Here is a 26,495-nt window from a genome sequence, read left to right as displayed (position 1 = left end):
TGCATATTCCCAAAGACTTCAAGAAAACATTGATGGGGCTGGGGAGACAACTATGTCGGTAAGGTGCTTGCTTTGTGCCAGCATGAGGACCCAAGTTCCATCCATGCCCTGTAAAAAGCCTAGCATGGTGGCATGTGATTATAATTCCAGAGCTGGGGAGGCAGAGACAGGAAGCTCCCCGAGGCTCTTTGGCTCACCAAGTCCTGGGTCCCAGTAACAGATCCTGTCTCCAAGAAAATGGTGAATGATGCCTGTGAAGTGATGATACCAGAGGTTGTCCTCTGACCTCCACATGTATTCCATATACACATGTATAGAAAATATTTTGCTTGTGGTCTAACCATTATATTCTGTCTTTATCTTCATGTGTAAGAGAAGGATGCTATTTTGCCTTCATTATAAGCAAGATGCATCATGCATAACAGGCTGGAAAATCCAAGGAATGTACAGCTTGAGAGTCAATAGTTCAAATCTAGTCTCTAAGCCGGGCGGTGGTGGCGCACGCCTTTAAACCCAGCACTCGGGAGGCAGAGCCAGGCGGATCTCTGTGAGTTCGAGGCCAGCCTGGTCTACCAAGTGAGTTCCAGGAAAGGCACAAAGCTACACAGAGAAACCCTGTCTCAAAAAACAAAACAAACAAACAAACAAAAAAATCTAGTCTCTGAAATTTATCTAGCTATGTGATGTTGGGCAAGTTATAGAATATCTCAGAACTTCAAATACCAAGTGAGTAACACCAATTTATGGGGTGTATGCAGCATGCTGCTTTCTCAAACACATACTGATAGAACAAAGGTGCTCAGTAAATGGAAAACAGTATTGTAATGTCAAACATTGTTTTGCCAACTACAAAACATATTAGTGAATTCAATGATCATGAGACCAATAGAAAGGAAAAGGAGAAAAAACTATGGCCAGCACCAGCAAGAGGGTAATACAGTTGTGGGGGTGTAAAGATACATGTCTACAGAGTGTGGGTAGCACAGCAGGGCAGAGGATAAATTTCTGGAGAAAATAAAAATTTAGTTTTTATTCTCAGGAATACAAGAGTTATTGAAAGTATTTTCAGAAAACCTAAGAAAATAACTGCTTAGAAATATGGAAGATGAGATTGGAGCAAAGTTAGAGAGAGAATAGTCATTTGGTAAGGAGGCTTGAGCATGAGCTAGAGCCATGGGGACAAGACAGAGGCCCATAGAAGAGACTGGGTGCGGGGATGGGGGAATGCCTGATGAAGGAGGGCAGTGGATATGTGTACAGGAATACAGAGGACATTCATGAATGAGGTGTGGTTCAGTATGACTTCAAGGGGGAACTTAATTCCATCAGCTTGGACAAGAGGGGTCCAGGGCCTTTAAAGAGATGTCTAAGCAGAGTTCTTCGTCTGGGGATCTGAAAGCTCCATGGAGAGGAGAACTAAAATTGAAGGGATGAAAAGAGTGAAAAGCTGGAAGGAGTAAGGGCCTCTGCCACAACAAATCAGAGGAAAGAGCTTTAATGCACATAACACATTTATGTAGACAATGCTAAGAGGACAGCTTGGTTCAAAAAGCCTTTATCAGTGATGGACTTGAAAAGAGACAAGAAGATATGATAATAATAATATTGATAAAAATTTTATTGTTAAATTTGTGATTTTGACATTTAACCAGTTAGACGTGAAATCATTAGTCAAACAATGCCTTTAGATTTCATTGTGAAATTTTTTTTCTTGTATCAATAAATATCTAAAAGACAGAGAAGTTCAAAATGTCAGTGTTTATTTACAAGTTTATTTAAAAAGTTTTAGAACAATGATGTTTTGACAGGAAGTCATCAAATGGGCTGGGTATCAGCTTGCTTCTCAAGAGCACTAAAGGGAGAAGGAGCCTCAGGGATCCTCAGAGGGTGAAGTCTCACTGCAGTACCTCCAGTGACCCCGTCAGTCGAGGAAGTACCACCTATCTTCTGTTTAAGTGTGGGGAGGGGAAGAGAAAGGAATGAAGAGGGAAGAATGAGACAATGTTTAATTTACATCTGTAGGAACTATTTAGACATTAGTATTAGAGTTTTTTTCTTGTTTTTTTTGTTTGTTTCTTTTTCTTTTCTTTTATTTTATTTATTAATTTTTTTATTCTTTTTTTGTTTTTTTCTTTATTTTTTTATTTTATTTTACAATACTATTCAGTTCTACATAACAGCCACAGATTTCCTTGTTCTCTCCCTTCCTGCCCCCTTTCTCTTCCCCCCCAGCTTGATCTGGAGGAGGTGGGAATGGGGGGTGGGTTTGTTTTCTTTTTTGAGACAGGGTTTCTCTGTGTAGCTTTGGCACCTGTCCTGAAACTCACTCTGTAGACCAGACTCTCCTCAAACCCACAGAGATCCGCCTGCCTCTGACTCCTGAGTGCTGTGATTAAAGGAATGTGCCTCCACCGCTCGGCTAGTAGTAGAATTTGTTGAGTCTATATAATCTTAGCATTTCATCTCTCTACTTAAGATTAGCTACTGCCTCCAGTTCTCCTATGTTCTCAGTTGACTCAAGCGCCATATAAAACTACATTAAAAATTCTAGAGCCTGCTCATGGTATTTTTCTGGCTCCCTTTGGAGGCATTTTAGTCTCTAATGAACAATGCAGAAGTTAGCCCTTTAGCAACAATAGAAAAACGTCTTTGCTGTAAAATTTGATTGTTCATTAAATACCCAAAAGGAGATGTACTACAAAGAAAGCCTGACCGGCCAGCAGATAAGAACCACACCTGCTTTCCTATAGAATTGAGTCTAGGGACAACCTCCTTCCTAAACATTTCACAGCTGGACGAAGTAAATTGTTCTCATTTTCCCTCCAAATTCATTAAGTTGAATACCCTAATATTTTTATATAAAAAGGTCAAAAGCCTTGTTATATTTTGGAAGATACATTGTATGTATATATGCTTATATTCTGAAATTGTTACTGAAGAATACAATTACTTGTTCCTCAAAGTGGCTTCAAATAATGATAACCAAGGACATGGAACTTAGTTTTAACCCTATGATATATTTTTGGTTTTAAGACTTTCAGTTAAAATAAATGACTTATAAAATGCCTAGAGATAATAAAAGTAAGTCTTTTAGACTTAAGTTTCTGGAGTCATCCAAAGTTTATCAGAACTGGCTGGAATCTCTCATGACTTCACACACACACACACACACACACACACACACACACACACACACACACACAGAGAGAGAGCTGCAGTGTGAGCACCATCACATGTGTAAGCCATACTGCAGCACACTAGAGCAGCAACAGGAAGGCCTAAGCAAGCCAGACGGAGGCTGCTTAATCACCATGTAATCGAATGATCTAGCCTCAAAATAACAAATGTGCTCCTCATTTCCTGAAGTTGGGCAAATGATATTTTATCAGAGCAATTTAATGACCATCTGAAATCTACTTAATTTACATAACTCAAACTAATTTTATTTATTTATTGGTTTCCACCACTATAAACAGATTTGTACATTTTGCTCTCAAGAACTGTAACAAGGCCAATAAGATAGTTAAGGGTGAGGATAGCTGCTCCCAAGCCTGATGACCTGAGTTCTACCCCCCGAGTCTCTGAATGAAGAACAAAGCCAACTCCTAATAGTACACGCTCTCACTCTCTCTCTTAAAATGACAAATAACTTTTAAAAAGAAACATACTGTACCTTCGATATTGCTTATTTTACTCATTGAAGGTGTTGGGATCTAAAAGATAAAACAGCAAAGAATTAACATATTCAATATTTATATATGGAAAGTGAATCCAGAAATATTTTTTCATGAGATTATAGAATAAAACTGTACTCTACCTTCAAAAAAGTAAAGATTCCTCTGCTTTATTGGGCTGTTCACTCTTTCTAAGGAACAAGCCTCAGAAGTAGAGTCAAATAAAAGAAAGCATGCTCAGAAATTTTTTTCTATCAGCAGCCCAAGTGGCCAGCTGAGCACCCCATAGCTGAGTGTGTGAAGACATTTTTCTTCAAGCCACACTTAGACAACAGCCCATAGGAACCACCTTTAAGCAGTCTGTACTGTCAACCTCACCCACACCCAACTTAACATGTTTGCCATCTTTGTGGTGGCATTACCCAAGCAAGGTTCTTGATCAGTCATCAATGGAATCCTTCTAGAATTCCATCAGTGTTTTATGATCTTCAGTTAAAGCAGGGGCAGCAAGCCTTAAAAGTGGCTAGAATTCCTTGGCCTGTTGGCTGGTGTCTCCAAGCAAAAACACTTTGATGTTGGGATGAATATCACTAATAAACGTACGTGAGAGAGGATTACCTACAATAAGCACAATCTTGCCCACTGTGCCATGCCCTCAACAGCCCTGCTCCACTTCGGCACAAAGCTGCGGAGAGGCATCCTGGGAAGGGCTGTACCCTCCACCTGGCGCGCTCAGGCCTCCTCACTGGGGCTATCATATGATGCAGTATGTGCTTACTCATGTGATGGTGCTTGCTCTGCAGCTCACAAAGGTTTCAGCTTGTGGCCTACAACACTATTCTGTTTTGTTGGTAGCAATAAGATACCGAGAATGAGGAATGGCCTACACTGAATGTGAAGAGAGTTCGGAGTGTGAAGACCACGCATAGAGGTATCCCCGTATGCACCGCAACAACCACAGCCAAAGCCGCGTTTGTGATGTTGACAGAAGGGGCTGGACTTGATGACAATGTTAGAAGTAGTCAGGCCCGGTGGTTTAGACAGTTCCAGAATTGTTCTTTACATAAATGTGGAAGTGGTGAGCCTGTGAGTACTGATGTGAGGGCAGTGGAGGATTTGGGGGTAAGTTAAGGGAGAGGAAAACCACTTGTCATAAAGAATGTTTACTATGGATAAAATTCCCTATTCTTGAACCAGATGCCTGGGAGGACTGTGATGCACAGGAAGTCAATGCCAGGTCCTGGATGTTTAGGGAATGGCAAGTGCTGGCTAGGAAAGCAGCTCCAGTCACACTGTCCCTGTCCTTCAAGACTGTAGCTATAGTGGAATGGGACATACCCGACTGGTTAATAACAACTAATTTTCAACCCGATAACCCTTAACCACTTTTTCCTCTACTTCCATGTCAATCATTTGATATGTCTTCTCAGTGGCAACATTAGCAGTAGATATGATCTCATTATAGGGGCCATGATAAAACAAGAGAGCAAAGCAAGCCCAAGAGAAATGATATAAATAAATATAAATATATAATATTTATATAAATATAAATTAGGATGTGTGGGGCTGCTGCCAGTGTGATGCAGTACACTGTTTACAGCAAACTCTTAAAAATCAAGAGTACATTCTGTAACAATAAAAAGCATCATGTATGATGTAGCAATGTACGAAGCAGTAATGACATAATTATTTATCATCACTGTCAAGTATGGCATACCGATAGAGCTGTATGTGCAATACTTTTAAATGACTGGTAGAGCAATAGCGTTGGTTAAGCCAACATCCCTCAGCATTTTTGAGCTCTAAGATACATATGAGACCACCATCATGTTCACGGTCTGTCATCGACAAATGGTGGCATGAATGTACACGTATCCACCGGCTCTATTCCTCTGAAGATCCCTAATAATCCCTCCCCCACCCCCCCCCCCCCGCCCGATCATAAATGATTTGGTTAATTTTCCTTGAAATATGAGAAGGAGGAGCAGGCAGAGGATTGCTATTACTGTTTAATAGTTTCCTCTCTCACACAAAACATGCCCGTGGGTGGCAGGTTGTAAGAGTTACTGCAATAGGCCTCAATCTCCCACTTGGCTGAAGCATTTGAAATCGGATGGCAATATTCTCCTACACAGATTATAACCTCATTTTTTGACATTGTTGTATCTTTTTAAGTCATACAATACCTTTTACAAAATTCTTTGGAAAATTCACTGGTTAGACTTCCTGTCTAAAATTAACATCTGTTTCTAACTGGTACTGCCAAATGCTTCAGAGAGAGAAAATGAATAGTACACACAAAAAAAATTCAAACAATTGAGCAATTTGTTAGCCTAAAAATCACCGCAAAAAGGAGCAAACAAGTTCTCTTAAAACATATATCATGACATTACTTGAAAAAATAATCTCAAGAATATTATTTTTTCGTTGTTAGGACAGATTTCTTATGAATATATTCAGAACACATAAACTCCTATTCAAAAGAGAACCACCATTATGGAAAGTCAGATAATGGCGTTCAGAGTTTTGTCATGGGCAAGAAACATGTTTTTCACATTAATGAAGAGAATGATATTTAAATCTGAAAGTAACAACAATGGCCTCATGAAAAGCAGCAGACATTTAACTCTTCACTACTGGCAATGATTTCCTGATATCCTCCTAACCCACCCAACTCCACGCTTTCTTTCTGTCCTGATTTATAAACATGATAAGTATAACAGTGCATGGGGACAGTTGATTTCCCTAATTTTATCAACTGATAGATAGTTTCAAATTTTCCCTGTCTGGCTTTATAGGCAGATGCATTAGTATCTCTATCAGACATATCTAGAAGGCCAAGGGCAGAACGGTCAGCGTCTTCAGTCTCCATAGTAGTGTTCTCTGAAGAAATCCCAACAATTTATATTGCAAGCTACTCGAGTACGAGGCTTGAAAACATCTAGTGTCATCAGACTTTTTTAAACTTTCGGCATCTGATAACTGCAAAACTGCGTTGTACCTTGTGATTTATTGGTTTTGTGAGACACAGGCTCACTCCCTAGCCTAGGCTGCCTTGGAGCTCAGTATGTGGCTTGAGTTAGTCCCAAATTCCAAGCCATCCCCTCAGTGTCCCTGGCTAGCACACAGGCATCCTTCTGCCTTGTGGCCTTGGGCGTGGAAGGCTCTCCCCTTCGCCTTCCACAGGCCTGGGCTCATCTGCAGGCCCCTTTCCTGGGAGGCTGCCCTAGACCACTGCTGAATGACTAGAACTCATATCCTCTTCCTGCTCATTTTTCAGCATGGTATTTAATATCTATTGAAAGTCTACTTCATTTCTACATTTATTATTTATCTTCCCAACTAAATTGTAATTTTCAAAAGGACACACGGTTTTGCATCTTTTTTTGTGTGCACTCCAGCACTCACAAATTATCGCAGAGCAGGTTATAATTGAATAACTGATGAATTAGTGGTGAAAAAAACCAACAAATTAAAAGCAGCCATAATTTTAGTTGTTCATAAAGACCTAAATTTTCTAGTTTCTAGTTCATAATTAGTTAAAAGCCCTTAATTTATACAGGGGATTTTAAAGCCTGAGATCTCTGTTAAACACACCTTATATTCCCAATTATCCAAATATTAATTTTCTTACTTAGTGCTCTCTAATTAAGAATTAATATACTAGTAACTACAGTTGCCTCCATGCAGCATTATCACTGAGGCAGGGAGGTCCTCGAAGCAAATCTCGTGAGGTGGGTGAGCTACGTGGAAATGACAAGGGGGGGTCTAGGCACTTCCCTCTCTTGAGCCCAAATGCACCTGCCCCATGAAGATAACGGGAAGGACCACCTACTGGGACCAAAGAGCACAGAGAACAAATGTCCACACATGGCCGTGGCCTGGGAACAGGAGGACAATTTGAACACCAAATTTAAGAATTAAATTAGGAGGTTTAATGGCCTCTGATTGAAATTGCCCAGCTTTCAAAAAAAAATTGCTAACTTCAATAGCATTGTTTCATTTTATACTTCCCAAAGGTCCTGACAGGTTTCACTGCTAGACATTTGAGAAGCACTGTCAGCATTCTCATGGCATCTGTCAGATTAAAGGACGCCCTGGACACCGGCTCCTTACCGATTCAACTAATGATCTTGCTTCCTCTGGAGTGCAATGGAAAGGGCTATCACGGATGTGCACATTTGTGCTGCAGAAGAAAAGAGAATGGGAGTTAACACAGCCCAAATGAGCATCACCCAAAGAAAACCAACCACAAACAGTCCACACTGGCTATATGACATCAGCCAAGGAACAGAGAATGGAACAAGTATAGACCAGAACACCTAAGGCTACTGTACGTGCAAATATGGAGTCATACACGACACCGCACTCTCCACAGTTAAAACAAGTTAAAATGATGTAATATCAAAACCATTTCCTGTTGTATACACAAACATCACAACCACACTTAACTTTGATTGAGAGTCAAATCCAACATAGAGAATGACACCATGTGGAGACATTTTCCTCTAAGGAATAGGCATCAGAATTGGAAAGGTAGAGATTCTCTTTCTCAGAGATACAGAAGATTAAGGATAAGAAGAAATGAAAACTTATAAGTTGGACAGTCCAGAAAGGCAGAGACCAGCCTTAGCTTGTTCTCCAATCAGCGAGGGCTTGGAAACTCACGCCCTTCTTTGTTTTGACCCCAAAGCACGCAACCACTGCACAAGGCCTGCCCCCCAGATGACAGAAGAGGCCATCATCCCTCTTACATAGAATAAGGCCAATCTCTGAGAATTTCACAGAAAAGCTGGCAGGTTGAAATGGATGTATAAAGCATTAGTAGAGAAAGGAGCTAAAACTAAGTTACTTCTTCAGTCAAAGGGAAAAGTAACTAGCAATGATTGTCTCCAAGGGGTGAATGGGCAAACACAAACATCTATTTTTTCTCAAATGGACCTAACAGATACACATTAGCAAATTTATCTTACAGTTGCTTTGTGAAGCATGTTGGGAATTTAACACAAGAAGACCTATTTATGCATTTACTTTTCACACTCCACCTGTCTGTAACTGGCAACACTGGTCACAGTAGATTTTCCTTCTGGTTATCATCGTAACTTGGTGTGGGACTTCTGTTCACTTGTGCCATGAACAGCATTCCATTTTCAAAATGACTATAGGTTTTTGAATGGCATTATTGATTTAGGTGTCTGTTTGTGTGTCTATTATTTATTTATTCATCTGTGTGTGGTGTGTGATCCCATCTGCTGAGGAAGTTGAGGAAGGAAGACAAGCTCCAGGTCTGCCTGGGGCAGAAAAGCCCCAGGACAATATGGACAATGAGAAAAGAAAGGAGGTCTAGACAGCACTGCTTTGTATCCATTTGCAAGTTCAAAAAATTATACCAAGTGTCCAAGGCTTTTCTAGATGCTGGGGATAAAACATTGAGCCAGTGAGTCCTCATGTACCTTGAAATCTCTAAATCTTTTCAGCTCTCAAACTGACAGTGGTCTGGAGAGAAGATGATAATGTGGAGGAAGCTGATAATCTCTAAACGGCTGACTGGGGTGCTGGCACCTACTGCTAAAATGTGCTTTCCTTCTTTTTTGAATTTTGAAGTACTAAATATTTTGCTCTAAATTTATAAATGTCCTAGCACTACAAAAATAAATAGACAATTTTTAAATGTTATACGGTACACGAACAATCTCACTGACCAAGCCAGGAAGATGTTGCATTGGAGTTAAAAATCACCAATGTCAAAAATGCTGGACACAATAAACAAAAATTATATTTAGAAATTAAAGACATATTAAAAATAGATTAACAGTACAAAATAACTGATTAAATAAAAGAGATACGATTATCAGAAAATAACATACAAAAGAAAATTTATAGAGTCAAGAGTATGGAAATTTAATTCATGGAAAATTATTTCCTTCAAGTCAGTCTCAAGTCTGACAAAGGCTCACAGTCATGATCAAAGTCAGTGTCCAGGATTCATACTGTCAGGGCTTTTCACTTTAAAGCAACAGCACCAAGAAAAAAGGAGGAGATGATACAAAACTGTGATGCTGCTGATGACTTTGGATCATGACCTCTTGAGTTTGCAGAAGAAAATGGCACTGGGGCAAATGTATGCAGAACCAAATAGAATTGGTACTACTGATTGGCACGGCACAGAAAAAAAAAACCACATCATTCACAAAAACATATTTGTGTGTGTGTGTGTGTGTGTGTGTGTGTGTGTGTGTGTGTGTGTGTGTACGCCACATGTGCCCTTATTCCTGTGCATGGATGTCAGGTGGAGAGGTGCATGCATACCACAGTCCATGTATGGAGGCCGGTGGGCAACTCTGTGCAGTTGGTTTGCCCCTCTACTTTTACATGGTTCTGGGGGATTGAAATCAGGTCACCAGGGTTCCAAAGGAAGCGCTGTTGTCTGCCAAGACATCTCACTGGTGCTACAAAAGTATTGTCAATGAATTAAATGTTCCTTCCTTCAGGAAGGTGAAAAACTAGACAGACAACTTCAAGACATAAATGATTTGGGACCACTGAAAATATATTTGTTTGGTCAAAGCTCCCTTCTGTGCCGCGTCCTGCTTATTTGCTAAAGGTCAGAGTCAGCACACAGCACAGCAGCTAACGCTCCGGCTGTCCACTAGGGAATGTAGAGCAGTGGGGCGAGGGTCCAGGACGTGAGCTACAGGAGTGACGGCTAAGAAGCTTCTGGAACAGGAGACATTTACGATAGAAAGACAGCTGGCATGGAGAGAAGCAGGCCTCACTGGTGCTGAACTGAAGAGCTGGGTTAAACCCCACAACTGAAGGGATTCAGACTTCAGGATCCTTATTTTATATTTCACACAACGCTAGTGGATGTAGGAAAAAATCCACATGGAATCAATGTAGAAAAGGGCTTACCTCTATAGCCACAGTTTGGTAAATAAGTATATATTTAGACGTTTCACATTAAATGGAATGTGTGCATTTCACTACTGCTTGATTCCTCTTAATCCTTTAATGGTCTGGGTCACATGGGACAAAAGCCTACCTGAGTTCATGCCCTGAATCTACAAGGTGGAAAGAGAGAAATGACTCTCAAAAGTTGTCCTCTGGCTGCCACATCTGTACCATGTGTGAACACAGACAGATGCACGCAGAAAAATACAGGTTAAAAAAGGAAAACAACGGCTTTTACTGTTTATAAGAAATGATGTGGTAGTTTTTATGTAAACAAAGTAACCACATTTTTAAATATTGGAAACTGTTGTTCTTACTGTATCTTTGCACCTATCATGGTAGATTGCCTGAAGTTTTTGTTTACTTGTCAGTATATCTTAGTGAAATAAAAATCATTTGGAAAAATGAACCACATTCGATTCCTAGCTGCGTAGTGACAGCCAGCACTGAGCAATGACCCTTAAAGACATGCTCCATAAACTGGGTGGTGGTGCTACACACCTTTAATGCCAGCACTTGGAAGGCAGAGGCAGACACAGGTGGATTTCTGTGAGTTCCAGGCCAGCCTAGTCTACAGAGTGAGTTCCAGGCCAGCCATAGCTACAAAGCGAAATTCTCTCTTGAAAAACCAAGCAAACAACCAAACAAAAAAAGAGATGCTTTGAACGCCTGGGATTTGAGCAATATTATGCGGCTGCTGAGCAGAAACTGACAATGAATTAACATTATACATTCTTACCAGTTGATAGTTCCACGGTCACGTTTCTTCATGAGCATTGCTTTCCAACATTCATGTGCGGAGTTAACAACTTCAAGAGCGAAAGCCTAGCTCCAATCAAAAACAGACAGAGATAGTTGCAACCTAGTTCCCACCCAAATCAGTGTTATACCCACACCAAACTACTAGTAAACTGTTGAGAGCTTGAGCTCTGGAACCGGGCAAACTTGAGCAGAAACCCTTCCTTGGTCACCAGCTGTGACGCAGGTGCTTAACTTGACCAAGCCTTAACTTCCCGTTCTGAGGAACAGCACATAATGAGGTGGGGGTCGGGCGCAATGGAGACAAGGGGCAGGCAAAGGAAAGTCTGTGGGTCACACATATGGGCGGCTGTCAGTCTCAGTCTTTGGCCCACGGATGCTTTAACGGGATGGAATGTTGAGAAGAGATTCGGGAACCACAGGCATCGTTGTAAAGCCTTAAACATTTACTATCTGACCTGTACAGACATAGTTCGCCCATCCCAGATCTAAACTACAGGGCTAATGAATGAACAAATAAAAGGATGCACAGCAGAGTGCGTAGCCTGGTCCACAACCTGTGAGGAAGCAAGCACATATTTATTCCGTCACTGCCGGGAGTGCACAGTTAACTGTAATTTTAGACAACTCCCTGACGGAAAGCAATACATCTTCTTAGAACGGCCCCAACTTTTCCTTGATATTAACTCATAAAGTACCCCAAACTGTATAATCCGAAATAAACATTTCGCTGGGTACACATCTAGTAACACTACATAACAAATATCTTCTTTCATCTTCAAAGGAGAAAATTACTTTTACTTCTTTTTTCAAAGTCAGTTTATGTGTATGTGTGTGCCTGAGTATATGTGTGTGTGCATCACATGTGTGCAGCAGCCCTGGAGGGCAGAAGAGGGAGGCAGGTGCCCCTCAAGTGGAGTTTCAGGCAGATGTGAACTGCCAAAGCCAGAGTCCTCCGCAAAAGCAGTAAGTAAGGTTTTTTTTTTTTCTTTCTTTAAGATGGATCCTTATTTATTAGCTGATTCACACTAGCTTTATTCTCCTCGATTACGAGTCATTATTATCATACCAAAGAAATAAAGAATCTTGGGCTCTGAGATAGAATCGTAGTGGGAAATTTAACCTGTGAAATAAAAGTTCTCTCAAGACCATAGAGGGCCGAGAAAAAAAGAGAATGGCTTCATTCTCAACAAGGTGGTACTGGGGATACTGTTTTAGACAGGGGATAAGAAATGGAAATTATTCTGTGAATAATACAGGGAAGAATTTTTAGATAGAGTTATTTGGATAATTCTGGCTGTAATCAATTCTAGTGCTTGCTTCATGAAATGGGCAGGGAACTCTAGACTTAAGAAACGAGAACCACCTTTCAACCACAGAAAAGAGGCCTAATGAAATGTTCTTGAGTTAGGCTCTGTATTTTAATGGCAATGGTAAAAAGCAATGCACAAAATGACTATTTTTGGAAATGTTACCAGAATTACCCAGTAATCATACCGAAGAAAATAAATGTTCATCCAAAGCCACCAGAACATAGAAGACACCTGACTCTGTAAATTCAAAACTTGCCAGGCTGCCTTTGAGGCAATAGAGGAACATGTGTATGCGTGCGTGCGTGCGTGCGTGCGTGTGTGTGTGTGTGTGTGTGTGTGTGTGTGTGTGTGTGTGTGGTGTGTGGTGTGTGGTGTGTGTGTGTGTTATGCATAATTTCAAACAAAGAAATGTAACATAAATTTTGAAAGAAAAGAACAATTTATTTAAAAAATATCCAACATCCCATTTCTAAGACAAGTCTAAAATACTTTTACATTTTAAAACTCTAAACAAAGTCTTTGTGGCATTAAGAATTCTTTTAATGAGCCTTTCAAAAAAACACTGAGTCTAGCAATCACCTCTTTCAGAGCAAGACTTGCTGTCAGTTTTAAGCTTTGTTTCTGTTATAGAACGTACTTTCTGTACCCACTTAGAAGCTGGTTGAGTATGCACTTTGGCTGTGGATCTCTGTATCTGCTTCCATCAGTTACTGGATGAAGGCTCTGATGACAGCTAGGGTGTTCACCAATCTGATTACCAGGGTGAGCCAGTTCAGGTACCCTCTCCACTACTGCTAGTAGTCTAATCGTTTTTTTGTGTGTGTGTGTGTGTGTGTGTGTGTGTGTGTGTGTGTGTGTGTGTATTTTCCTGGGAATTTCCCTAGCACCAGGTTTCTCCCTTACCCCAAAATGTCTCCCTCTATCAAGATATCTCTTTCATTGTTCTCCCACTCTGTCCCTACGCCAGCTCGAACATCCCATTCCCTTATGTTCTCATCCCCCATCCCCTCCCCTCTATTGCCCCCCTGACCCCAAGTTTACTAAGGAGATTTCATCTATTTCCCCTTCCCAGGGTGATCTAAACATCCCTCTTAGGGTCCTCCTTGTTTCCTAGCTTCTCTGGAGTTGTGAGTTGCAGTCTGATTATCCTTTGCTTTACATCTAGTATCCAACAAGCTCAGTGAGTCCAGTCAAAGAGAGGGAAGAGGGATTATATGAGCAAAGGAAGTCAAGATCATGATGGGGAAACCTACAGAGACAGCTGAACCAAATTCATAGGAACTCACGCCTGCATAGGACCAGACTAGCCCCTCTGCATACATACGGGAGAGTTGTGTAGCTGGGTCTGGCAGTGTGATCAGGCTCTGTCCCTGGTGCACGAGCTGGCTTTCTGGAGCCCATTACCTATGGTTGGATGTGGGAGCCCACAGAGGTTTCCTAATGAGAACTGGCTTTACCCAGCTAAGAGGATGACTGGACCCCGGGCCTGGGTACCAGGTGTGTGGAAGGGTCTACACTTGGCTGTATCTAGCAAAGGGGAGGTCTTTTGCGCCCCCCCCCCCCACCTTGGCATTGTTATAAAAAGCCCTTCTGAATAAAGTTCTGGGCTGTTGGGTATTGGCCCAGCTCCTCCCAAAGCTATGCTATGTTTCTGTCTTTCCTCTCACTGGTTAGGCCTATCATTCTATCTAAAAGTTCTTTATTCCTCTCTCCTCCTCATAGGAACCCTGGGAAAGGTGGGGGCTGGCCTCCCACAGACACCTTGCTCACCCTTGAGACAGGGGCGAGGGGCTGGATCTTGCCTCAACTGAATGTACCAGGCTCTGCTGTCTCCCTCCTGGAGAGAACTTACCCTTATGGAGGAGGGGATGAGGGGGTGGGCTGAGGGAGGGGGGAGTAGGTGGGGGTGGAGGGGATGGGAGGAGGGATGAGTGGGGGATGTATGTGGTTGGAATGTAAAATGAGTAAAAAAAAATTTTTAATTAAAAAAAAAAGAGTATGCAATTCATTTAGTGTTAACAGCTTTTTAAAAATATTCCATATTTTCGACTTCAGCTTCTTGGCTGATTTTCTTCATTTGTGTCATGTTAGATTAGGGACATTTTATGGAAGCTTTGCGGCATTCTAATGGAAGAACACTCTACCAGAAAGATAATTCAAGTGCTCTCTTAATTGTTAAGCAACTTCATTCAGCCATGGTTAAAATTTAGTCAGGAGGGAATCCTGGACGGATTGACATTAAGGGAAAGCAACCTCCTCAAACTAGGAACTGGCGCAGTTTTCTTCATACACAACTGGCAAAGTTTAAACTAACTGCAGAACTCCCTTACTTTCTAGGATGAGCTGTATGTAGATCGACCGTGTTGATTCACTTCAATATCTGGGAAAAATGTTAATACTAATACCTTAAATACGGAAGGCAGTAAAACGCACTTGGTCTTCCTTCTATCTATGAATGTTCACATCAGATTGTCTATGTGAAGCATCCCCTCAGACACTGAGAGGTGCACTTTCAAATACAGATTCTCATCTTTACCTTGTTTTTGAATTCTCCATTAAAAGCAAACTTGTTTTCTGGTTTTCCGTCTGGTACCTTATAAAGTCTCAACCAATTAAGAGTGGCTTCCAGGTAACCTGGTTTGAACTTCTTAACATCATCAATATCTGTGAAGGAAGAAACAAATATGTTAGTTAATAATCATTTATACTCAGTAATACAGTGCTGGTCTGAGGAAGCCAGGAAATAATGCAGGGCCGACGCCAGCTTACTTCGTAACCACTGGTGCTAGTGATGGTTGACATGTCTCATATTCCATGCAGACTTCTATTTCCCTATGTAAAATACTGTTCCTTCATCCCACAAACATGTACTGAGTCCCCCCAGGACACAGGTTTCTCTCCGTCTGGAAGTTCACAGGGCTCACAGTACAGGACACGGACAGACAGATAGCAAACAGTGATGAAGTGCAATGAGGTTATCACAGACAGAACAGGATGGCAATGTCAGATGTGGGAGCGAAGTGGGTCCCACGAGCAGTCAGACAGGACGGAAAAAGTAGAAAGACCAGCACAGAAGAAGCAAGGGAGTGTGCGAGGGTAATGAACACAGGCTAGGACCGGTGTGTGACCAGGGAGTGGGGAGGGAGGAGACACCTCTGAGAAGGAAGGGCCCCTGGGCAGCACGTACCATGACAGGGACTGGTGTCTTCTGACAGGTGACGGCGCGTTTAAACTGGTAAAATCAGGACTCACGCTTTTAGAAGAACTGGTCTAAAAAGTCTGAACATGGATGAGAACGGTACCCAGAAAACAGTGCCCTGGCCAAGAAAGGCTGTGTGATTTTTTTTTTTAAATCCAGGGGTGAGATAACTGAAATGGGTCGATGAAAACACATGCCTACAACTGTCATGGCCGACACTGCAGGAAGAAGCAGGCAGCAAAGACACACATGTGTGGCAAAAGTCCCAGAAAGAAACATGGAGCCAAACAGGAAGACAAGGAGTGAGTCAGGGGATTTAAACGGAGCCGTCCCTAAATACCACAAAAAAATGTATCCTAATTCAGCCATGGTTTTCGGGATTTGCTTTTGATGACACTGGCTAGAAGATACTTGGATTGATAAATCCCTTGTTCAATGAGGTCCCCAGGGAAGCAGCCTTTCTAAAATACAAGTTGAAAGTATACAAAAACAAAACAAACAAACAAAAAAGCCAGGCGGCAGTAGTGGCGCATGCCTTTAATGCCAGCACTCGGGAGGCAGAGGTAGGTGGATCTCTGTGAGTTTGAGGTCAACCTGGTCTACAGAGTGAGTTCCAGGAAAGGCTCCAAAGCTACACAGAGAAACCCTGTCTCAAAAAACAACAAAAAAAGACAAATACTTGCCAAAATACTGTAAGTAACGGAGAAGTTCAGAATCATCCTCTGATGCACAATAATCACAACAAATAACAGACATGGTCAAACTTGAAAAATTACAAAGTTAAAACTAAAAACCGGGAGATGACATACACACGGGGATACTCCATGAACTACTTGGTTCGACATCTTGTCGAAAGCGCCATCTTCTCTCGTAACAGGGAAAGGCCAGTGTTCCGTGGGCACTGGTCACACAGACGAGCATTATTCCCGTGCTTTTTCCCACTTGACCCTTGCCTGGTAGAGAGGAGTTCAGCACCTCCAGGGCTGGAGGCCTCACATAAGTGAGATGAATGTGGTGGGGCAGAGCCCAGGGCAGGGGGGAGGTTCAGTTTGCTGCCAGATAGTCTTCTGATTTAAAGTTTGAAATGCTACTGAAGGCCACACATCTACCCAAAATATTTTGAAACAATTAATTAAAGGAAAAATAGAGAGACTTGCTTGAAAGGAAATGCAGGTTACAGTTGCTTCATTACCAAGTGTCAACATAGACTTATTGAGCAATTGTAACTGATGGCAAATAGTAGGCAGTGAATGTCATAGAGTGCACCCTTTAAGGAATGCACACTGCACCCTGGGTTAGAGAGTCCTTTGTAATACCCCAGATGCAGACTCCAATAAACTCTTCACCTAATACAGTGCTGTTTACTATTATTAAAAATAAATTCTATTTATCATATTTTCTGCTTATCTGAAAAGTTATTTCTAAGGTGAACTTTCCATTGATCATTTTCTTATATCCTCCTATTCTTACAAAGCATCCCTGTAAACTGATTAATTCCTGTTTTTTTTTTTCCAGCTTAATGTTATCTTATTTGCTTGGGAAAATATTTTAGCATACTAAACTCAAATAACTAGAAATGTACTTTAATTTCCAAAATAATTTCTTATACTTCAATCTGATTGATGACTCTATCCCTGTACCTCACCCAATCCACTGGTTTTTATCCTACTGTATAAAATGTTTGATTATCTTTAACTCACCAATTTCAAAGAAAGAAGCTAATTATCCAATACCCTTTTCAGCCTAGGAAGTTCTTTGCTCAGAACTCATGGACGGGACCTTTAAGACACCAGCAATTAAAAATGTCAAACATTTAATAATGCCAAAAAGAAGTACAAACCTCCAGAAGAAGCTAAACTTGCCAATTCTCAATTAATTACATCCCAGGAGAAAACAGCTGCATTTTCATAAACAACAAAAAACTCAGACAAAATCGGAAGCATGCAATTTTAACATTTTTAAAACCTCAATAGCAAATGTCCAGCCAGAAATCCAACTCAGTGAATTACTTTTCTGAAAGCATGAAACAATGCACCTAGAATTGATAAGCGGAGCCATGGTCTACAGAACACATATGTGTTAATCATAAGGAAACTACAGTAAAGAGAGCTGAACACATTTGCTAAAATGTGTGACAGAGGCTGCACCATACAAACCATGAGACATTTAATTCTTAACCTGTTTTTCTTCCCGTTGCATTGAAACACTGTCCAGCCAAAGGTATTAAAAACAAATGCAGATGTGTTTATACTTTTCTTTTCTACTATGGTAAAATCTGCACAACATAATGCTGTCTCCTGTTGTCATTTTAGGAATATAACTCAGTGATGTGGTGCTCATCCATAATGCCTAATCGGCACCACTGTCCATCTGCTGCACTTCTCTGCCAGATGCATTTTTATAATTTATGCCATTTTAAAGAAAAGTAGCAATTTTCTAGTAGCCATTTATTCTTACTTTTAAGGTTTTATGTGAAACTTTATAAAGTAGACAATTATGTCATTTGTGCAAAGATGGTCCACTCCATCAATAAGCAAGGAGAACCTGGAAGTACCTATTTATAAAATCAAGCTAAATATACCTCAGTTTCTCTTCTGTAGCAATTAAGCCCTTTTAATTGAACTTCAACTTATCACTTTACTGAACTAATTAACAAAGATTCTGCACTGTGTAAAGTATTCTAACTGTAGTGTATGCTGAGTCTGGTGGAACCCTCTAGAAGGAAGTACGCGTGTTCCCCCACCATCAGTTGGGTTTTATCTTTGCCAAGTCTCAGGTGGCCTCTTCCCGAGGCATTCTGCAACAGTATCTGTGGCTACAGTAGAGGATTTAACTAAATATCATGTAAGCAGGTGAATCTATAAATACAAAAGTGTTGGCTTCCGTGAAATTAATTTTGAATGTTCTGAAAGAACCCAATAAAAGTGGTTACTAAAAACATCTGTCAACAATTTAGGGCTGGGTAATAAAGCAGCTGAGTAAGAGGAAAAACCAAACATCTCCAATGCATGCAGACCGCTGAGCCAGTAAGTGGGAACAGCATCTTACATAACAGAAGTCAAACTCATATAAAACACACTTCAGTGAACTCTTCTTTAAAAAGATGGCTTAATTTTCATTTTTATTTTAGGTGTGTGAGTGTGTTTACCTACGTGTGCACCGTATGTATACCTAGTGCCTGTGGAGGCATGAAAGGGCATTTTGGACCCCCTGGGACTGGGGTTACCAACAGTTGTGAGCTGCCACGTGGGTGCTGGGACTCAAACCATGGTCCCATGAAGAGCATCCAGTGCTCTTAACCACTGAGTCACCTCTCCAGCTTCTTCAAAGGAGTCTTGTATGAACTGTAGGAGCAACTATTCAGATTTCTGCCATTAGTGTTTTTAAGGGGAAAAACAGAAAGGAAAATATCGTGAGGTCCAAGTGTGCTTTAATATTTGAGGATGGGAAAACCAAAGTCCTGTGGCCAGAACTCAGTGAACAATGGAACTTGTGAGAAGGGAGGGGCAGCCACATACTTGTCACCCACAACTCTCAGGGTCATGCTGAGGACTTTGGCTTTTATGTTGAATTGGTTCAGGGCAGGGGCATACATGTTGGAAGGAGACCTTTCCATCTGCCAGGTGGAGAAACCACCACCCTGTACAGAAGAGAAAATGAAGCAGAAGACCCAGTAAGAAACTTACAAGGCAGGGCATGTGGTGCACATTAATCTCAGCATTTGTGAGGCAGAGGCAGGTAGATCTCTGAAGTGGGTAGCTGTTCAGCTTTGACCTGGAAGCACTACCACCACTGAGGCTTCGGTAACTGGCCCGCCTACAAGGCGGGGCCAAGACAGGAGCCCTTAAGACCTGAGATCCGCTGGCTCTCATAGTTCCTGGATCCTGGACGCTGGAGGTAGACCAAGCAGAGTTCTCTAGAGAACACCACCAGACTGCACTACAACTTTCTTGGGCCCTGTAATCTATCCATTTACTTGTAAGTTACCCCACAAAACAAACCTCCCTTTTAACTACGTGGAGTTGCCTTAATACTACAACCAATAGATCTCTTGTGATTTGGAGGCCAGCCTGGTCTACATGTCATGTTCCTAAACAGCTAGGACTATGTAGAGAGACCCTGCCTCAAAAAAAAAAAAAAAAGAGCAACCAAAAGAAGAGAGAGTGGGGGGAGGAAGGGAGGGAGAGAGAAAGAGAGAGAGAGAGAGAGAGAGAGAGAGAGAGAGAGAGAGAGAGAGAACGTCTACACCATTGAAGATAGAAATTGAAGAAGATATCAGAAGATGGAAAGATCTCCTATGCTCATGGATAGGTAGGATTAATATAGTCAAAATGGCCATCCTACTCAAAGCATTCTACAGATTCAATGCAATCCCCATCAAAATTCCAACACAATTCTTCACAGAATTTGAAAGGATAATTCTCAGTTTTATATGGAAACATACACACACAAAAAAACCTAGAATAGCTAAAACATAAAATTAAAGAAACAAAAACAGAACATGGGAAGTACCACCATCCCTTATTTAAAATTCTACTACAGAGCTATAGTAATAAAAACATGGTACTGGCATAAAAACACACACATTGATAAATGGCATTGAACTGAAGACCTAGATATAAATCCACATTCCTAGAGACTCCTGATTTTTGATAAAGAAGCCAGAGATACACAGTGGAAAAAAGACAGCATCTTTAACCAATGGTGCCGGGCAAACTGGATAGCTGCATATGAAAGAACATAAATAGATCTATATTCATCATCCTGCACAAAACTCAACTTCAAATGGATCAAGGACCCAAAATAAGGCCAGATATACTGAACCTAATAAAAGAGAAAGTGAGGAATAGTCTTGAACTCATTGGCACAGGAAAAGCCTTTCTGAACAAAACACTGATAGTACAGGCACTAAAATCAACAATTAATAAATGGTACCTCAGGACACTGAAAAGCTTCTCCATGGCAAAGGACACCATCATTTGGACAAAGTAGTAGCCTAAAGAATGGGAAAAGAGCCAGGTGGTGGTGGCACACGCCTTTAATCCCAGCACTCGGGAGGCAGAGGCAGGTGGATCTCTGTGAGTTTGAGGCCAGCCTGGTCTATAAAGCAAGTTCCAGGAAAGGCTCAAAGCTACACAGAAAAACAAGCAAACAAACAAAACCAATAAATAAATGAATGAATGAATGAAGAAAGAAAGAATGAGAGAAAGGGAAAAGATACTACCAACTATACATCTGATAGGAGTAATATCTAAAATAAACAAATAACTTAAAAAAAAAGACATCAAAAACCAAATCACCCAATTAAAAATGGGGTACAGAACTAAACAGAAGTCTCAAAGGATGAAACATAAATGGCTGAGAAATACTTAATGAAACAGTCAACATCCTTGGTCATCAGGGGAATGCAAATCAAAACTACAACAGTCAGAATGGCCAAGATCAATAAAACAAATGACAGTTTATGTCTGCAAAAATTTAGGGTAAGGAAAACACTCATCCACTGCAAATTTGTACAGCCACTATGGAAATCAGTGTGGTAGTTCCTCAGGAAGCTGGGAATCTATCTACTTAAGACCCAACTATGCCACTCTTGGGCATTTACACAAAGTACTCTACATCCTACTACAGAGACATTTGCTCAGCCATGTTCATTCATGGCTATTCATAATAGCCAGAAAGTGGAAACAGACTATATATCTGTCAATAGATGAAGGGATAAAGACAATGTAGTACATTGACACAATGGAATATTACTCAGCTGTTACAAAATCATGAAATTCATAGATAAATGTATAGAACTAGAAAAAAATCATTCTGGGTGAGGTAACCCAGACCCCAAAAGACAAATATGATATGTATTGACTTATATGTGGATATTAGCTGATAAGTCTTCATTAAGCACTTACAATCTGTAGAACCACAGAGGTTAGGTAGAGAGTAAGTGAGGAGGTGAGAGGGAAGGATCTCCATCTGAGGGGAAATAGAATACCAAAAACTCCATAAAGTAATAATCTAAAACACAGAAGAGCAAAAAGACTTACCAAAGGGGCTTTTTGTTTGTTTGTTTGGTTTTGAGACAGGGTCTTTCTATGTAGCCCCAGCTATCCTGAAACTCACTATGTAGATCAGGCTGGCCTCCAACTTACAAAGCCTTTTTGGGATTAAATGTGTGTGCCAGCATGCCTGGCTCACCCCAGGTTTTAAATACAGCTTTTATAGGGTGTCGTAACTTAACTGTCTAAAACTATAATTCCTTTATAACAGAGATATGTCCAAATTTAAAACTTTAATTAATAAGTAGTCTCTGTAGAATTTTTATATTAAAATGATAACACAGTGCTTTCCAAAGTATCATACCACCTACACAAAGTCACTGAAAATTGCAGAATTGTTTGAGGTACCAGCTAAAAAGCAGAAGAGACAATAACAAACTGTAATAACAGACAGATCCAAAGCCCGAGTCCTTCTAAGTCCAAGTTCTTCATTTTATTTTTAACTTGATTTATGTTTCTATAAAAACAAAGAAATAAATCAAAAACACCTTAATTAAAACCTACCGTTCTACCTTTGCAGATGACACAGAACCTAAAACTGGCTTTCCATTTGAGGAGGGCCGTTAGTTATTAGCTCCTCTACTTATTTAACAGTTATTTGAGTCAAAAAAATTGTGTCAGTTGCCAAATATGAATTACCATTTCTTAGACATCCTAAAATTTTACCTATGGATGCAGCCATGATTCTACTTCAGAGGAAAATCTATAGCCTTCTACTCTGTTATCTTTTGAAATAAAAACATGAATTAATGATTTAGAGAGATATTATAAACATAAACATTTTAACATTTTAATAATATTAACAGTTTTTGCAGTCTACACTGCTACTGAGAAATAAATATAGCTAGGCACTCACTGGTCTAAACATATGCTAAAAATAACACATACAAAAGGGATGTGGACACACACAACACACATATACATGCATATAATAACTATTCAAAATATTTTTTTCTTTTCTTTTCTTTTTTTTTTTTTTCCAAGACAGGGTTTCCCTGTGTAGCTTTGTGCCTTTCCTGGATCTCGCTCTGTAGACCAGGCTGGCCTCGAACTCACAGAGATCCGCCTGCCTCTGCCTCCCAAGTGCTGGGATTAAAGGCATGCACCACCACCGCCCGGCTCAAAGTATTTTCTACAAACATATGTTTTACTTGTTGACACTGAAGAGCAGACACAAAATGAATTTCTAAACTAAAAAGATCATGTTGGAGACTGAACCAGGACCTCCTGCACACATGCTACACAGGCACTCGACCACCAAGGTAGACCCTTAACTAATTATAAATTAATTTCTTACTTCATGATCAACCATATGTGTGTACACACATGCCATGGTGGCACACGTATGGGAAGCAGAGGACAACTAATGAGTCATTTTCTCTTTCCATGTGGGCCACAAGGATTGAGCTCAGGTCATCAAGCTTGTTGGGGAAGCGCCTTTACCCCCTGAGCCCCAGTTTAGTTCTTATAATTTTTTTCTTGGCATGTGTCTGAATTAAACGATCATTTAAAAAACACATTTAGAACAAAGGGTGTATCTTTTTATGTAAGTACAGCAGATGAGACTTTCACTCAGTTCTAGAACTTAAACCAAACCAGATGAGACTTTCACTCAGTTCTAGAACTTAAACCAAACCAGATGAGACTTTCACTCAGTTCTAGAACTTAAACCAAACCACCGGCAATTATGAACATTCCTCAACTGAGAATTTTACTTTGGAGGAAACAGAGATCGCTAAGGAAGAGAAGATTCTGAAAGCATGTCTTAGCACGCCACCACGATGAACTCACAGTAAAGCAGATAATGTGTGAGAAGAGAGAGCCAAACAACAGAATCAAACCAACAAGTGAACAGTAACAAAGCCATATAGGGCTCTGAAACCCAGTCCAACAGAACAAAACAATGGGTGTATGGGTCTGACTCTACAGTTGAAAATAAGACTCGGGGCTGTCCTGAGCATACTGGAGTAATTCTAAGGTTCTAAGGTCTGCATCAAGTAAAAAGTAGCTGACAGAAATTAATCCTAAGATGACCCCCATAACCAGTCACCACAGTAAATCCATCCACAGTGGAACCTGTGGTCCCGAGAACCCCATCCATATGCTTTAGTTACAGATTGTTTTAAAATATTAGGTAGTTACTGTGAATATGTTGAAGGACCTTCAGGAAATATAACACTATATGAATGCAAATGAATCTTATCTGAGGAAAGGGAACTATAAAACAATAAAAATAAAGAAGAAGCAGTTGAGATAGTGTCTGGAGTGGAAACTCAGCTCTTAACAGACAAGCTTAGACATGATGCAATAATAAATGTCAGGGGCACACAGGACGCAGCAGTAGAAATGACCTGGTCTGAGAAATAGCACAGACAAAAGTTTATGTAATGAAAATGGCTTTAGTTATCTGGGAAATGGTAAAAAGTGATGTAAAGTACAGGTATCACAAAGCTCAGAAGAAAGGTAAGAGAATAACTGAAAAAAAAAAAAGTATAAAAAAACCAGCAGCATAAATTTCTCAAATTCAACAAGACCCAGGAAGGTAAACACAGACAAAAGGACCCGGTAGCATAGCACAGAAAAAAACATGCTGGACTCCAAAAGCAAACAGGAACAAAGACACAAAGCCCTCCAAAACCCAGTCTAACAGAAACAAACAATAGGCGTGTGGTCTGACGCTATGGCTATAAATAGACTCTTTAAATCGGTCTGAGAAAAACTATACTTTTATGACACAAATGACTGCTGACATGTTAGAAACGACAGAGAGAAGAAACAGACATGGGGAAGGCAGGCACGTGTTTATGGAACTTAGAAAATAAAACCTATTAACTCGAAACACTGTATCCAGTGAAACTATATTTCCAAATGAAAAGAAAATGCAAATTTAGTTCTTATAATTTTTTTCTTGGCATGTGTCTGAATTAAGATAAGGAGAGTTTACCACTGGCAGCACTGGACTACGACACACTGAAGGGACATGAGATCAGACGGGGATGTGGACCTAGGGGCTTTCCGGAAGGGAGTGGGCATGGAAATGGGAACTATGGATACAAAATAATCCTTAAATATAATCCTTAAATATGTGCGCATTTCTCCTAATTTTACTATTATTATTATTATTATTATTATTATTATTATTATTATTATTATTATTATCATTTTGGTTTCTCAAGACAAGGTTTCTCTATGTAGCTCTGGCTGTCCTGGAACTTGTTCTGTGGACCAGGCTGGCCTCGAACTCAGAAATCCACTTGCCTCTGCCTCTGCCTTCCAAGTACTGGGATTAAAGGCATGAGCCACCACCGCCCAGCAGTTCTTTTAATTTTTAAAAGGTATTTTATTATTTTTAAAGTACACTTGCTGTTTCATATACTTGTGAAAGGCATCAATACACTTGGACAGACAGCTCACCAGCTTACAATAATTGTCTTATAATTACATCTAACTCAATAATCCTATTTACCTGAGTATTTCCATATAGGAAATGAAAACATATTTCCTATCAAGACTTCAATGTCCATATCAGCCCCAAATTGAAAATCCAAATGTTCATTCACCAGTGACACCACTGTGTATGGATACCACAGAGTTCCATCCAGTGATAAAATGGAGCACACTACTCTGCCCAGCATGACTCTCCAGAACATGTACAAGAGCAAGAAGTCCTATTCTGAAGGCCATGCTTCAACCACGGGATGCCTGTTAGATCACTGACACCAGACTACACCAATGCAAGTTCCAGAGAAGACTATCAGGACAGAAAGGATAGTTGCTGGGGATGCTGCGGATGTGTTGCTCTGATTGATCGATAAATAAAATGCTGATTGGCCAGTAGCCAGACAGGAAGTTAGTGTATGCGGGATAAGGAGAGAAGAGAATTCTGGGAAGTGGAAGGCTGAGGCAGAGAGATGCTGCCAGGCGCCACGAGGAGAAGCATGATGTAAGATACCAGTGAGCTACGCGGCAAGGTATAGATTTATAGAAATGGATTAATTTAAGATATAAGAACAGATATCATACATAGTTGTCAGAACCCCTTAAACTCTATATTTAAACAAATGTGCAGTGACTGTATGTAATATATGTAGTGCTAGGGATGCAGCTCAGTTAGTAGTGCTCACTTGTTCTGCTAGTATGCACAAGCAAGTTTGAGTTCCATAAACTGGGTATGGTAGTGCACACCCATAATCCCAGCATTTGGGAGGTAGAAGCCAGAGGATCAGAAGTTCAAGGTCATCCTCAGCTACATAGCAAGTTTGAGGCCGACTGGGGATACATGAGATTGTGTCTCAAATAATCAAACAAAGCAAATGACAGTCCTACTCTTCAAGGAGTTCACAATTGAGATAGGTGGGAAGACACAGAAACAAACGACAAACATGAAACCAAATGTTTAACTGAATTAAACAAAATGGTGTTTGTGGGGGACAGATTATGTTTGCCTTATAAAATCAAGGTCACTTGGAGGAGAGATGGCTTATGGTGATATTTTATTTGTACTGAAATGTGACTTTAATTTTATGTTAATAAATAAAGTTGC

At 40.5% G+C, this 26,495-nt stretch overlaps 1 protein-coding gene across 6 annotated transcripts in view; it reads right to left on the bottom strand.

Moving 5' to 3' along the window:
• Positions 1–1,743: 1,743 nt before the first annotated feature.
• Positions 1,744–26,495, bottom strand: part of Ppa2 (inorganic pyrophosphatase 2) — an 81,741-nt gene continuing 56,989 nt past the window's right edge. For all 6 annotated transcript variants that reach the window (XM_076575014.1, XM_076575013.1, XM_076575017.1 and 3 more), the window contains 5 exons: positions 15,234–15,361; positions 11,365–11,450; positions 7,791–7,860; positions 3,674–3,713; positions 1,744–1,947 (listed from right to left, as the gene is read on the bottom strand). In XM_076575014.1, the coding sequence (XP_076431129.1) occupies positions 1,922–1,947; positions 3,674–3,713; positions 7,791–7,860; positions 11,365–11,450; positions 15,234–15,361 (350 nt within the window). In that variant the 3' untranslated portion in view covers positions 1,744–1,921. The remainder of the gene's footprint in view (positions 1,948–3,673; positions 3,714–7,790; positions 7,861–11,364; positions 11,451–15,233; positions 15,362–26,495) is intronic.

Source organism: Peromyscus maniculatus, chromosome 6 (assembly GCF_049852395.1).
Source record: "Peromyscus maniculatus bairdii isolate BWxNUB_F1_BW_parent chromosome 6, HU_Pman_BW_mat_3.1, whole genome shotgun sequence".
Classification (NCBI taxonomy): Eukaryota; Metazoa; Chordata; class Mammalia; order Rodentia; family Cricetidae; genus Peromyscus; species Peromyscus maniculatus.
This window is presented reverse-complemented; position numbering and strand designations above follow the sequence as displayed.